The following is a 16,127-nucleotide window of genomic DNA, read 5'->3' as shown; positions in this document are numbered from 1 at the left end:
ACACACACACACACACACACACACATATATACACACACACACACACACACACACACACACACACATATATATATATATAAGAGAGAACCTTACTGCCTACGTGTCGCCACCACAAACCAGAATTCACTTTTAATTTATTTATTTTTAAAACTAGTCTTCCCCCTTTCATGAAAAGTTGTGACTTTTATGAAAAAAATTGACTTTTATGAAAAGTTGCGACTTTAATGAAGAGTTTTGACTTTTATTAAAAGTTGTAACTTCTATGAAAAGTTGCGACTTTAATGAAGAGTTGTGACTGTTATGAAAGGTTGTGACACTTGTGACAAGTTGCAACTTTTCCAAATAGCTGTAACATTTCCAATAAGACACAATAAAAATATTCTCTCTCATTTTAAAACAATGAAAATTCTGAAATTCTTCTTCCTCCTCTTCTTTTTCTTCACAATTAAATATTTGTGTACTTTACTCATGTTGAGTGATTCATGACACCATTGCTTATGTTAAAGATCCTTGTATGTATTTTTGTAATCATTACTTTATGTTTATGTTATTAAGAATAAATGATGAGATATAATATTTTTCATTTTTCTTTACATTATAATCTTCTATGTAGGATAATATAGTATTTTAGTTTTAATAACAGATAGGTTTTAAGTATTATTTTATATATTTCGTGATATTAAATTTTCGCGCAAAGCGCAGGTAATTTACTAGTGTTAGATAATCCTCAAGTGCAAAATATTAAAACATTATTGACTCAAAAAGAATAGTTATGATATGAGGATTCATACGTGTGATCCCAACTAACTTGGCAATCAACCGAGCTATCAGGTTTGAGAATAGGGTGGAATTCTTGGATCTAGTGGCCAATGAATCACACTGATCAAAGAGTAAATTTAAAAAGAAATTCTTGATTGATCTTGTGGCTGATGAGTGAATCACTGATCAAAGAGCGAGCAACCGACAAGTTTAAGCACTATTGTTGTTCAACAATATTACAATTCATAAACTCTAGTTTTCCAGTTGGTAACTTGTGTAGACAAACAAAAAAGGAATATAAAGTGAGCAAACAGATGAAATCCCATTGGGAGGAAAATAAGGAGAAAATAACAGACCAACTTTATTATAAAAGGTCAATGTACAAACTCTTCAATAGCATAAACTTATCCAAGATCATGCATTGACCAAAAATTGTAATTGATCCTTTGTAACCCATGTACAACTTTTGTTCTACACAAGGTGAAAAAATCATATAATTAAAAAAAAAAAAAAAAGATGTACAAAAGAATTTTCTTTAAGGTATACCTAAATCTATGCAGGAGAAACCTTTCACTAGAACTATAATCCTCCAGCAATGTCTTCTAAACAAGTAATCATGTGTTCCCTACCTCTGGAGCTGCAAACTGCATATAAAAGAATTGAAAAAATGGGGAGAAATATATGAACCTGGTGTAACCGGGAATCCCAGTTATACGATCAAATATACAGAATCACTCGGTAGATTTTACACTTAGCGTGTTCTCTCCAGACAAATCATTCTGTGACTTGTTGGGAGTAATAGTAAGAGGAGACCAGTGATCCGGAACCATCAGGAAATAAGTGGTCATTGCCTTCCGGAACCTCTTTTTGTATTGCTTAGGTGAAATTACAGTCGGAGGTGTATTCTTAGGTCCACCAAGGATGCCAGAGGCCTTAACCCATGTCTCGAGGTGCTTGTCCCATGTATACTGCCTCATGAAGTCAATAATCCCAATAACGAGTTCATGCTTTTCTTCGTCAACACCAACTAATAGTGAGTAATCCATCACATCAACCGACTGCAAGAAGAACTACTAAATTAGTCCAAACCATAAAAAAGCTCAGCTAAAAATATACTCAGACAAGCTAATGGGATTAGGCAACAAATCACATATTGAACACATTGAAGATATGCTACATCCCCCTTCCTTGAATGGTACGAATTGACCACACTCAACAACCCCCAGGTTCATTTCTGAACCACCAACCAGCTGTGTTGCTCGGACTCTCCAAAAATATACGCACTCTTGTCGGGTCCTCCAAAAATGCACTACTTTAAGAGTATCCGACATGCACCCGTCGATATTTTTGAAGAGTCCAAGCAACATAGTCAACCAGCTCCTCATGGTTAGAGAGGTGCTTCCCTCTTCATTCCTCGCCCCATGTGTCAAACGGGACCCTTTCCAATTGAAAGTGATACAACTATCACATTGGTTAGAAGTGATTCAATCAACTGCAATACATAGTTTTAATGGCAAATAAAAGACGTGAAACTTTTCCATGATCAGACCTCAATAGTCCACTAGGAATTTTAAAATAAGTTCATTATGAACAGTGTCGTAAACTTACTGCAAGAAAAGCAGTGTCATTCCAGACTGCTCGTTCCAAAAGTCTCTTGGCTTTGTTTCCAACAAAAATAGGTGAAGTTGGCATAGACTCGATCAGGTTCTGATCCAGTAAGACCTTATTACTTCCACTAGAGTCGGGATTGTAACGAGACCTGGCAGATCCTTTAAGGTCATAAAGCCGCGTTAGGTTCCTCCCAAATAGAAGGTTCTCCATAACTAGCACATCCAGTTTAGATTCCTTCCCTCCTTTAAGATGCTTAGATGTCACCTTCACATAAACAACAGACATAATTATGCAAAACGACTAGATACGTATAATCATAGTTCATGATATAACGTCTTGTGAAAATGCCCGAGCATATGAACTGTGAGAGAGTCGGGGAATAATCAAGAAACTTATTAGTTTAGACACTAATTGCACATCAAAGTTTGTCTTCATAGAATAGAAGAGAAATATGCAGCCGTTGTTTTGTGCTCAGTTCACTCTCAAGGCCATGGAACCATAATAACTATAATTCGAAAGACTTTGCAGACCATAAAGATGACCACCATGTTCCTTCTAAAGGCTAAAAGCCAAAAAAGAGGTACCTCGATTACCCAAAGACACCACTGAAAATGGATTGTGCCTTACCAGACCAATCCTAGTGAAAACTTCAGGTGAAAGTAAAAAGTGAAGAACAAACCTAAGTGGTAGCTCAAATGTGTCAAGTTAAACCATTAACTATTTATAAATTATGTTAAGCGCACCTTCCAAATGTGATACACTCATCTTTGCCCCTTATAATTGATGAAGTTTGTTTTAAGTTACTGCAGTAGTTTTTAGCAAAATCAGTTATTTAGTTTAAGATGAATTTGAATCTTAGTTAGGTTGTTTGAGTTGTTGAGATATTTTAGGTTGTTTTAAAGTTCAAATGTTTTATGTTGGCTATTTAAAGCACCTCAATGCTTTATTAAATTATTGAAAGTCATTTCTATCCATTGAGAGACATTTTCAATCATTTTGTGCTGCTCCATCTTTTTAAAAAACCAACACAAATACTAGATTCACAATAAATGCAGCATTGTACTGTTGCATGTATTTTCCCCTAAAACTATATCGATCACTTGGTAACACGAATGACCTAAAAAATAATAATCACAAAATTCGAGAAGCTGGAGTGATCAACAGTGGTTAAAAATACCTGATAGATCCCCAAAATTTTTGCCAGGCAAGTAGGACTCCTTGAGTTTATGGATTCTGAAAGATACTTAAAATATGCTGGAGCAAACTTTATAAAAGATTCCAGCTCTGTCTTAGTCACTTGTTTGATAATGAATCGGTCATCCAAGGTTTTAGCAAAGAAAACATTGCTCTTGCCTCCTTGGGCTCCCCATTTCTTACAGCGGCTAAGAGATCTTATGTAATCCATCTCAGATGGGCAACATTTCCTCCTCAAAGCTTCAAAGCGCTTCGCATAATAACAAGTCACATTATACTTCAGTTTCCCAAGTGGTCCATCATCCGAAAAGGAGACTCTGGCATGCATTGTCTTCGTGCAAGAGAGCGGATCCAAAACCGAAGAGCTATGACTACTGGACGAAGACAAGAAACTTTCATCTATAGATCCAAGACTTCTGAGGGATTCTGATAATATTTCATCCATAGATTGAAGCGACTGCAGACTTCCAGATTCTTGAGACTGCAGTGGCAGGTTAGAGTACAAACTAGCATCCTTTGATTTCTCTGGTTCATCGGATATTTGTGCAAGATAATCTGGTGAAACTAGTGCATAAGATATAATACTTGTGGGCTCTTCGTCATACACTGGTATAATGGTATCATTAACCCCAACAGGTAGGAGCAATCTGGCTCCACCTTGTGCCTCTGACTCTCTAAAAGATGAAATGTAGACAGGGCTGTACTCGCCAAGTGTATCCAACTTCTGAGCACTTGGTAAAAAGTTTTTGTTCAGTGACCAGTAGAAGCTAATAAAAGACATACCTAACCATCCCCCGGCGTCTTCCACACTTTCAGAGCTCTTAGAGGATAATGAAGGAGGAAATCCAGACGCCTTAGTTCCGTTATGTTCCTCCACAGGGTCTTCAACATCTACTTTTTCTGCTAATCTAGTTGTTGATGAATCTGCTATAGGTGGTTCCGAAGATCTGCAAGTACCATCCTTCAGCACTCCAGGACCGGAATTAGTTTCACCAGTCCAAGCTGCCTCAAGAGTATCTGACAAAGTATCCATGATCGCGGACTGCCCATCAGAAAGGGCTCTAGACCCCTCTGCAGTGGATTCTGCAGAGTTCAACCCGCAGAAGCTTTCTGTTCCAGCGGGAAGAACTGCTGGTTTCTCAACTGCGCAACTAGAATCAAAGAGAACCTCAGATCCTTGATGAACTGTGTCCACATGATTCTTTTGGTTATCACTTACTCCATCATTATATTTTTCACCAAGTATTGGAGTTACAGAAACAGAATCAATGACGTTCAAACAATCACTAGGCCTGGAGGGATTATCTGGACCAGTGGACTTATCATTACCAACAAGAGGTTTCTCTTCAGTAACACAATGATCCTCACATTCTAAGCTGGCCGCATATACGAGACGGTGATCCCACATATAAGATTGGAAAATAAATTGCCTTCGTAACCGATTAATCTCGAAAATATCAATGACAGGCTGCACCTTTTTCGCCTCCTTGTTCAAAATTTTCTGGAGAGATTCCTGCTAATACACAACACCCAGGAAACCCCATAAAAAGAAAATTAGCAATTCTTTTACAAAATCATTCGCTTTAAATCCCTAACATAAAGTGAGAAAATCAAGAATTCCACGTAATTAGTTTAAATGATGTTAGAATCATGATACACATGAAAGTTAAGTATTAATGCAAGAGGTTAAAGAATGATAGTAAGCAAGTAAAGTTTTGATGCATCAAAGAAGATGTCAATATAATCTGCAACATGGGCAGCAAAAGAAAATTCCACCATTTTTCTGACTCTCATGCACAAGGTGATAAAAGGAATCATAACGAGACCCATTTGCACATTGCTTACGGGGTAACTGGAGGAGAAAAGAACAAGCAGAGACTCGTGCTTCATCATAACTGCCACAAACATCCAACAGCACATACAAACATAGGTGTGGAGAGAATGAGAGGAAGTGCTCAGTAATACATGCAGAACCATGATATGCTAAACAGAATATTGAATTCGGGTAAGGTTTTCAACTTCTACCTAATCAACCACATTCTCAGTATCCTTTGATTTTGTAAATAGGACACATATCTCTCAGACTATGCATAATCTAGAGACAATTTAATATTTAGAAGTGCAAACTTTACTTCAAATTCTTCCTTCTCCTTCCGCAGCATTCCTTCCAAGACAGCAATTTGACCTCTTGCTTCAGGTGCTTCAGATGCTTCAGCGCTGCTGTTAACTTGACCACCAGATTTTTTCTCCACTAGAAGACGGATTGCATTCAGAACCTCAGAAAACAAACGTTCAGCTCGGACAATGACCTGCTCAAATTATCCCATGAAAAAAAGTACAGAGTGAGATCAGATACCACTTTATACCCCACTCAAAAATCTGTCTTCGCACCTCATTCACTTCTTGTTGTATCCAGTCCTGATTTTTCTCATAGTTGAAATCCAGCTTTGCAGGAGGAAGGCACACTGAGTGAACATCAATTGACGCATAGCGGAAGCATGCAACCATTTTTCCGAAACTGCACAACAGCACAAGTCACAAATTTATTAACAGTGCAAAAGATACTGAAAATACAAGGGGAATAATAGTTCTAAACTCAGACCCATAGAATCATACTTTGGCAAAATAAATTACAAGCTAGGACTACGCAAAACAAACATGCAAAGAACGAAGCAGTATAATCAATCAAAAAATCCAAGGGAGAGAAGTACTGTTAATTGAGGAGAACATTAAACCAGCTAATCATGCCAACAGATTTGAAAATTGAGCATGACAATCAAAGAGAACAAACATTTGAAATGCTCTTAGATTTATAACATTGCAGGCAACAAACCAAATAAGAGCATACCCATAAAACCGAAGACAATCTCTGTGCAACGAATGCCCGCAACTAGCCACTCTGCTTGCAGCTGCATGGTTTGAAAAACTAAGTTCTAGGAATTTCCCAAAGGATAAACCCCAAGCAGCATCAGACATCACAACTCTTTGAGTAGCTAGGGGAAATCCATCAACCCGTGGACATCTCAGGCATCTATGCCACATCCATATTTTTCCTTCCCTTTCACCAGGCAAAAGAAACTCTGGCAGCTTCTTAACAGAAATAGTTAAAGTGCCTTGACGATGAGTATAACACTGAACATGTGCTTCTGAAGGCATGTCACATAAACTACATCTATAACTCTGCAGAAGAAAAAGGAAAAATAAAAGATAAAAGATCTTTTCGGTCTCTTAATTATATTCTTAATATTTCTGACAAACATGGAAAGGAAAGGAGAGAGCTTTACTTGATCAAACAAATTATCTCGTAGAAATCGACCCAATGGCTTATCACAGTTCCCATAATATTTTATCCGAAAGAGATGAGACCTTTCACAGACAGTACCCTTCCAAACACATCGGGATGATAATGAAACTAAAATGCTTTGATGGTCAGATGGGGACGGAGGGAACTCTTCCTTTGAAGAGTCTGGTTCATCATAAACATTTGGTCCATCTAGTTGCAAAAGAATTTGATTTGAGCCACTTTGGTTCACATCAACCCTGCAATTTTGGACATTCTTTGACAAACAACCTTGTTCAACTTTATCTGAAGGCGCAGAACTGGTAGACAAGAAATGGTATCCTTGGGAATCTTGGATATTGTTGGCTACTGATGGCTTTGAGAAGGAAGACTCTATCATATGCATGATACCTCTGTCCACAGATGTACCAGTCAGCATGGGCCCAAGGAAGGAAGTCTCAGTGTTTGCAGCAGTAGGGAACTCTGTCATACTCATTTTCTGAGCACAAAGGTTTGCAGTCTTGACCAGGTCTGTTGTGGGAACGCTATTTGATCTCTGTGGTGCACCATCACATAGTGCTGATTGAGTTTTCTCAGTGTAAGGAATGGTAAAACCAGGTACTACTGAGATTGACCTGCCAATAGTTGATGATTTATCCGGAAGTGCTACAGTTATTGAAGAATTCAGAGGAAGCTCAGGTAGAGATGCTCCCTCATCAGCAAGAAAAGATGTTTCCAGAGCCAAATGATAAGCTGCAAAAATTGAATATTGAAAGACATGCTTTACTTTCTTCAACTCATCCCCATTTGCACCACGGAGTAATACCTGAGACAACAAATATCACGAGAGCCCAAAAAATATTTAGAAGTTGTACACATATGATGTCATAAGAGTAACTTGGGCATAAAAAAAGACGGAAACCACCAATTTGCAGGTTGTCAAGTGTCTATTTAGAAGCAAGATAATAATTATCTTACTGTAGTTGTAGTAATTGATGATAGACTTACAGTGCACCCCAGTGGCTTTGGACAGCCTTCAAAGTACATTAGAGTCTTCGCCAGCTTCTTTCCTCTCTGTCCAGCTGTACCATGCTCTTCAAAAAACTTCTCAACATGGAACATGTCACAGAATCCCAATTTTTTAGATGAGAAATGATCTATTGAAGGTACTATCTGACTACCCGTGCAACGGGCTATACGCTCCAAAAGTGTCCTCTTGATATTTAAGACAAGTGATATGTCCTTTGCCAGGAGGTACTCTTGTGCATAGCGAGATACAGATTTTTCCACCAGAAGAACATCTGGTTGGTGTACATCAATTTTGGCAACAGCCATCTTGAGATGATCCATTTCCTGAATAGCAATACGTATCTATAAACACAAGATTCAATCACTATCGGTTTCAAATATAGGAAGACAAGGTTATTCATCAAAACCTGCTGCAACAAAGTATCAAAACTTGATAAGTGGTTCGAGACACGCTGGTATTCAAGAGCCCCTCCAAGGATTAATATGCGAGGCTTCTCTATTTTGGATGTCATTCGTCGATGAGCTACATTTTTCTTGCAGACAACTCCTTTCACCACCACACTATTTAAGGAGGAAAAGTTTCATATGAGAGGATACTATATTGGATGTGCGCAAGAACAAGAACACAACAAATACTCTATAACATAAAGAGGTATAAAAGGTAGTGGATACACAAGAAGAAGAATCTAATTTCTATTCTTGACCAAGAACACAATCACGAGCAAACGAAAGCTGCCATATGTATGTCATAAGTTGTTACATTGCACAACTATATTTAGTTTACAGACCATTGGGGGAAAAGCACTATGTCAATAATATTGTCATTGCTTCATACTTTGCAAAAAAGCACTTTGACCAAAGTACTTCATAAGGTAAGAAATACAGATTCTGGAGAAGAAGTCAAGTATTGACTAGAATTACATAAGTGAGAGACTCAAGTATTTCAAAGTTTTTCAGAAATCACAGAAAACAAAAGTATTATGTGTGTATCGCATAGAATTGTATTAAAAAGAGACTCTAGTATTTCTAGGTTCCTTCAGAAATCACAACAAACTAAAGTACTCTGTGTGTGTGTGTGAGAGAGAGAGAGAGAGAACATGAAACCTCAACAAAGCTCCTATTTTCCTATTTCAAAATATTCTGTAGCTGCTTATCTAACTAGTAACATATGAGGCAAGGATCCAACACACAAGCTGAACAGCATTGTGGACAAAAATGGGGAGAAAATTGCGAACCTGTCACCACGACGTCCAGATGCTATACATTTCACCTTTACGTATCCCCCTGGGTCCATCCCTCCGCTCCTGCTAGTGTCTGGTTTCAGAAGTGTAGCAGCTTCCCATGATAGGGATGTAATAATCTCCAGCCAACTCTCTTTTTCATCTTCCTCATCGATGGCAACGCCTTGAGCCTGCATAATTTGGGATACTAAAGCCCTGAAGTGGCCATCAACCACATTTTTCACAACCTTTTTCTGCTCCTCATTTGACCTATCCCTACTTCTATATTCACCACTTCCATGACTGCTTGATGACCGTAAACCTCCCCACTCTCCTGCAGCATCCCCGTCGTCGTCATCATCATTCATAAGTGCTTCCTTTTCATCTTCTTGATCTTCTGGCTCTGGTGGAATCCAGAGAAGTCCATTGTTGTCAAAATCCACAGGTTCCACATTAACCTCTTCTGGAACATTTAGGGATGGAGGAACTTCACATTCATCAGAGATGTCCTGTTTTTCAATCTGCTGGACTTCTTCAGAAGCCTGGGAATCAAAGCTATTGTGTAAGGAAGAGCTGCTCACACTTTTTTCATCAATAGCTTCTCCATCAGGGTGCTCTTTATGTGATCCATAGTCCTTTTTGATCTCATCATACTGAATCTGACTGTAGTAGTCATTAACCTGGGGAAAATGGCCCTGGGAATCTAACTGGTAAACACCATATTCATCTTCTTCATCATCACTCCTGCTTCAACAATGTAGCAATAAGCAATTAACTGATACTGAAACATGTTTTTGGACACAAGTAGTAGGAACAGCCTGTAACTACAAATGCAACGCAACTCACAAAGTAATTGTTTCGCTCAGGATAACTTTTCATACACCAATCAATGTGCTTTAAATAATCTTACAGCAGATGATACATATTCCTCTCAGACGTAATACTGTTCAAGATGTATGAAGACTTCCCTTTTTTGGTGTAAAGAGGAGGGTATAGAGGATGCTGAACAGATTTTAGATTTTATAGGCTCTTTATAACTTAGCAGTAGTAAGCCTTGGTTTTTTATTTTGGTTTCTTCAATGTAAATCTTTTGGGGGTTGCCAGCATGCCCTTAAAGCTGAGGAATACAAATTTTACCTTTGTCAAAAAAATTTAAAATATATATATATATATATATATATATATATATATATATATATGCTCACCAGATTATTATCAAGCTCCTAGTTATACAAACATATGTTAAGAAGCATAAATCTATCTATGTACGTAATAGAAGAGCCAGTCCAACAAGGAAAAGGTGCCAAAAATACTGAGTGTAGTTCAAAAATGGGCAAACTAGTATAAGAGGAGAAGCCATATGATCTGCAATCAAAGATGTTCTTTCTGACTTGGTTCAACATCACAAATCATGTCAAGTCACTAATAACACCACCACCACCCACAATCTTGCAACCCCATTTATTTGGGGAAAGGTGTTAGGCTAGTATTGAGTTGTGTCCATCTCATCTAAAAGCTTAAGATGTTGACAGAGCATAATTTTATTTACTTAATTATGTCTTCAACACGTCCCCTCACATGCGGGACAATTCCTTTTCATGAGCCAAGCACATGGAAATTCTTTTTAATATTGGGTGGCAGTGAGACTCGAACCTAAGATTTTTTTTCCCTGAAAACATGATAAAAATTTAAAAAAATGGACCCATTGGTTGTGTGAGGATCCTTGGCCTCTCCACCAATTGCCTTAAAGGTTTTGGTTAGATGCTCAGATTCACATAGTCGGAGCCAAACTTTGGTGAGCCTGTTTGCACTATCACTTTCTCTCATCCTGTTTTATCGCTCTGAGAAATACAGGACAAAACCTTCTCTATGAGGACTAAGGAAACACTGATAATATAGCATACACAGATGCAGATTTAACCAGATCACCCTCTAACAGATGGTCCACATCGGTATATCATGGAGGGAAAGATAAGAATGATTGACTGAAGAAGAGGAGCAGAGAAAGAAGTTAAATTCCAAAGAAGAGAAAGAAAATAAATTTCAGAGAAGAGAAAAGGTTAAAGTCGATCAAATCTCAAACAATGTACCTTCAACTCAGAAGGCTAAGCCATGTAAAAGGGTGTGTCTCCAACGTCATTTTGTGGATCACAACTCAGAGACTAATTCTGTCAGGTGCTATTTTGTTCGGAAAACTTGATGTCGTGAAAAAAAATAAGAAGAAAGATGTGGTTGTAACATCTGATGCAGACCCTGAGGCCTGAGTAACGAGCTACATCCTTAGAGACACATGAGTTTATTTGGTTGATTTCACACAAATCCTTAGGATGATTCAAACATGCAATCAAGCATACTATTTAAGATACTATCGAAGCTAGAGTCACAAGTTCTTCTTCACTACTTAGTAAGAGATGTCCATAGTGTTTAATGCAATCTACCCATTCACATTTGAAAACCAAGAAACTCATATATATATGCTACTTTACAAGCAAAAATCAATGACAAAATAATAGCATGTTTGATTTCTTTTTCATTAACAGGTTGAAAATAAACTGATAAAATAGAAGATGTCGGATGAACCTTGTTGCGCAAAATGCATATTGGTTTAGAGAAGGGTCCAAAACTCCTGCATGAGCAAATTCAAAGCTCCCTCTAACTGATGCATAATTCTGCCTGTCTAGAGAAGATTCCGTTACAGATGATTTGCACGGACTAAGTACACAAGAAGGTGGCACCGAAACAAAGGTAATATTACTGCTGTCCGCGGTTCCACTAGACTTGAAGCTGGTAAAACTAGTTGTTGTAGAAGGTGAAGTACAGATATGCAAGTTAGCAACACGTGTTCCATTACTAACACTAGAAACTAAACCTTGATCCCATTGCTTGTAACAGTAATTACATACCCTGATCTTTTCCCACTCCTCTCGTAGTGGCCTTGGATCACTACATATTGCAGGTATCCAATTAGACGTACACTTAGCACAAAAAACTCTTCCACAAAGACGACAATGATGCCTACGGTTAAACAATGTAAATTGTGAATCACACTCATAACATACCCTACATATATGATCGGGCATCCAAAAATCCCTCGATATATCATCAGGTTCAGACCTCCAAGGGATCCATGATTTCAGTAACTTCAACAGATCAGATAATGTCCTATTAGTAGCATCCATCAAATAAAATAGAGGCTTTTGCCTCTCATTGCTCTAAAAACCTCATTCACTAAACAAACTCATAATCCAATCAACAAACTAAAGCCCCAAATCAACAAACTCTTTAACTAATACACTAAAAATTGATGCTTTCACCAAATCCATACATTCCAACCAACTGGGCATAAAAATAGGATTCCTTTACACTCTCCTCTCAATCAAAAAACCCATTTTTGACATCAAAACACAAAAATAAAAACACCCAACAGCAAAAGATTGAAACTTTAACCTTTAATAATAATGGGAACAAGTTTTCTTGCTTCTCCACAATCGAAATACATATATATAACCCTGAAAAATGAAAAAATCAAGAAATCAAACAACATATCTGATTAAGATGAATTCGATTCGATATATCATAACCCTTATATAAAGATCAATCATTTTCAACAAATATATACAAAGTGAATCGAAACATCAAACTTTTTTTTTTTTGTATATATAAATATGATATATAACCTTTTTTTTTGCAAAATCAAATTTTATGGTGTCAAATTATAGAACCAATTATAAATGACACGAAGATAAATAGACCTCTTTCTGCGGAAGAGGGGGCTCAGTACGCTTAATTCAAACATGCAACTTTACTGCTGTTTTTTTTCAGATTTTGTCACTTCAAAAAAAAATTGAAAATTTGGATTTGCTTGGTATAAATGTATTTAAATATTATATTTTTGTGAGTTTTTATACCTAATATTTAACCAACTCAAACACCTTTTTATACTTTTTTTTTATGGTTGTTACCTATTTTGGTGTATCGTATTATTATATTGTTAATTTAAAAGATAATTTTTAATTCGATTCTTATATATATTTTATTATATTATACTCTTTAAAACATATTGTTATGACAACTGTATGCGCTTTTACACTTCTTTGGATGGTTGTTACCTGGTTTGGTGTTAATTTTATACTAGTCTTGAAAACGTGCGTTGCACGTTTGATCCCTACTATTACATAAAATTTATATAAGCCTAACTTCATAGATATAAAAATGATTGTGTTTACTAATTAAGTTGCGAACGTTCCAACTCGCCTTCTATCATTGCAAGCTCCATTAGAAGTAGTAAGAATTTGCACACAATATATTTTGTTTTTGTAAGCAACAAAAGAATATATGAGTAATAAAATGCTTAGTATTATAAAATAAAGCTAAAACTAATAATACTGAAAGATGAAACCAACAGAAATATATAGTGATAGTTAGAGATGGATTTTTTTTTTGTTTCTTCCAAGTGGGCCAAAGTCTCTTCATAATGTATACAATGACACCATTTATAGGATATGATTACGTAAAATTAAATAGTGATTTAAAATATGACATCAATTTCTTGAGAATGTGAACAAGATTATTCAAGTGTGGAAGATTAATGAGGAGATAGTGCAGGGTATAGTATTAATACACATAATGAATAAAAATTTGACCTAGAAATTGACTTGCACTTTTAAATAATATTTTTACAATAACTCTATAATATTTTATTTTGTAATATTTTGCATCTGATGGAGAAATGAAAATTTTTTAAAGATCTTTTACTAATATTATAATTAATTATTTTTACAACATTTCATTTTTCGTATTTTATTATATCAAAATAAGTGAATTGTAAATATCAGATTCTGTAATTGAAAAAATGTAATGGGGTGATAAAGTGCTAAAGTATATATTTAGTGAAAGCTTTATTAAGAAGGCAAACATGCAAATATTAATCTGAAAATTCAGTTTTGTATTGAGTTTTGAAGTGTATATCAATGACAAATAGTTTAAGTAATTTACCATTATCATATAGTGATTACATTTTACTATTTATTCTTAAATATTTTTTCCTTTAAATATTTTATAGGAGCCATTGTCTAGTAGTTAATAAGACTACATTAATAAATTAAAAACTCTGAAAGTCTGAATTATTCTCCTAATTCATTATTTAACCATTATTATAATTAAAATAAATGATGCTTCAACCTGAAAAACGTACTAATCTACAAATAAAACTGTTGAGATATTGTTAGAAATTTAAACTAAAAAATTATCTGTAATTTTAATTCATCTGAAAATTTGTAGTGATAATTCCAATTTTATATATAACCATATATTTTATAACATTCAATTTGATATAGAGACAATAATAATCCAATGGAGAATTAAAGTAAGCATTATGAGGAGAATTAAAATAGAAATTCAACTAATTATCAAATTAAAAATTTAAGGAGCAGAAAATTAAATAACATGCAGAGAAGAAAAGTACAACTAACTTATCGTTTAATTAATATTAACAGGAAGAAAAAGGAATTACAACTATTACTTATTATTTAATTAATATAATATTTAACTATAGTATATGTCCAACTTTGAGGTTTTGATCTTCCCATTTTTTATTATAAGAATTATTTTAGATTGAAGGGCAAAATGACTGTTCATTCAACTTCTCAACTTTGGCTATTTAATATTTGATAGATATTTATCAACCACATTTTAATCATTTCTTATATATAAGAAGTAAGTATAAGGATTATAGTGCTGTAGAAAAATAAAAATATATTTGTTATTAGAAAAATTATTGAGTCACACCTTGTTTTGATGGGTTCGAATGATATTTAATCATTCTTTATCCATCTTTCCACACATTAATTAATGAAAATATATGAATTCAATGCATTCTCTATTTCATATAAATATTTTACTATGTATTTTTTGGTCCTTTATTGTTTTGCATTCTTACTTCAAGCTCTCTACATCGATATATTAATCAACACAATCTAGCAAGAACAATTTATATGGTAAAAAGTTGTGAAAATATAGAGAAACTGATAATTAACTTACCATCTCCCTCATCATTCTTGCAAGCCGTGAAGAGCTTCAAAGTTCAACCACATAGATAGAAATTAATCGTAAATCTGTGGAAGGAAGAAAATCAAATAGATTGTTAGAGTTTGTCGATAAGAAAAAAGAAGAAAAAGCACATAAAGTCAAATAAAAATCAACAATGAATAGTGATATTGACAATTTAAAAGTACAACGAACATATTATCAGAGTAACGATTAATTGCAACAAATAAATTATTACAAACGAATAGTCTATACAAAGGAGATACAACTACAAACACGTCAAATAACTAAATAGATTGCCTAAGAAAGGAAGGGGTGAAAGAGTTGGAGAAACTTATAAAGAGAAAAAACTCTTGACAATTTGATTATTTTCTCTTAAGTTTTGAACTTTTATAATATAATGCAACTTTAGAGAAGCTCTGACAATTGAAGTTAATATGAGAATATATAATATTTATAACTGATAAGAAATTAAATATATTATTAATTAATATTTAATAAAATTTATTAAATAAGATAGAATATGATTAGTTTTTTTAATAATTAATAAAGAAAAATTTTGAAAAAAGAAGCTGCGGAAATAAATTAAAGGTATTGGAATTTGAAAAGCATAACTTTTGAAGTTATAAAGACTTCACATAAATAATATATTAAGTTGTTTAAAAAATTGAAGCAATATTATTAATTCCAAAAAATTTAATTAATATATTTTTATTAATGTTATATGACTATTTTCATCCTTAAAGGGTATAAAATATTAATTTTTAATGGATAATTTGGAAAGCTCGACTTTGCACAAAAAAAGCTTTCCATTTTTAATATAATATAATATATATTATAAGATAAATTTAATTAATTTATCAAGTATAGAATTCATCATTAGTTTGTGCTAATTATAACAGAAGAAAATTGAAAGTCCAACGATTGCAGGCTTCCATTGTAAGTATTTTTTGAAGCAATTACTTAGCATTTAATATAATGTTATTAAT

At 34.7% G+C, this 16,127-nt stretch overlaps 1 protein-coding gene across 4 annotated transcripts; it reads right to left on the bottom strand.

The window, feature by feature from the left end:
• Window positions 1-1,096: 1,096 nt before the first annotated feature.
• On the bottom strand, window positions 1,097-12,959 carry LOC107007392 (1-phosphatidylinositol-3-phosphate 5-kinase FAB1B-like). Of its 4 annotated transcripts, XM_027913494.1 has the most exons (13): window positions 12,846-12,959; window positions 12,153-12,602; window positions 11,674-12,036; window positions 9,109-9,837; window positions 8,281-8,434; window positions 7,853-8,197; window positions 6,849-7,670; window positions 6,413-6,744; window positions 5,956-6,082; window positions 5,697-5,873; window positions 3,548-5,077; window positions 2,368-2,634; window positions 1,097-1,817 (listed from the first exon to the last, which is right to left on the bottom strand). In XM_027913494.1, the coding sequence occupies exons 2-13, from the start codon at window positions 12,194-12,196 to the stop codon at window positions 1,491-1,493; spliced, it is 5,217 nt and encodes a 1,738-aa protein (XP_027769295.1). In that variant the 5' UTR covers window positions 12,197-12,602; window positions 12,846-12,959; the 3' UTR covers window positions 1,097-1,490. The 4 variants fall into 4 exon arrangements, with proteins under 4 accessions (XP_027769295.1, XP_015061486.1, XP_015061487.1 ...); XM_015206000.2 differs by having other exon boundaries at window positions 11,674-12,602; XM_015206001.2 differs by lacking the exon at window positions 12,846-12,959 and adding an exon at window positions 12,771-12,831 and having other exon boundaries at window positions 11,674-12,602.
• Between the last annotated feature and the right edge of the window lie 3,168 nt (window positions 12,960-16,127).

This window comes from Solanum pennellii, chromosome 12 (assembly GCF_001406875.1).
Source record: "Solanum pennellii chromosome 12, SPENNV200".
NCBI lineage: Eukaryota > Viridiplantae > Streptophyta > Magnoliopsida > Solanales > Solanaceae > Solanum > Solanum pennellii.
This window is presented reverse-complemented; position numbering and strand designations above follow the sequence as displayed.

Excerpts from the sequence above, each read along its gene's own strand:
- LOC107007392 (XM_015206000.2), bottom strand. The coding sequence starts at position 12,272 with ATGGATGCTACTAATAGGACATTATCTGATCTGTTGAAGTTACTGAAA. Across the intron at positions 7,671-7,852 it reads CAAAGCCACTGGGGTGCACT|GTATTACTCCGTGGTGCAAA; the intron begins GTAAGTCTATCA and ends TTGTTGTCTCAG. Across the intron at positions 1,818-2,367 it reads ATGACACTGCTTTTCTTGCA|TCGGTTGATGTGATGGATTA; the intron begins GTAAGTTTACGA and ends TTCTTCTTGCAG.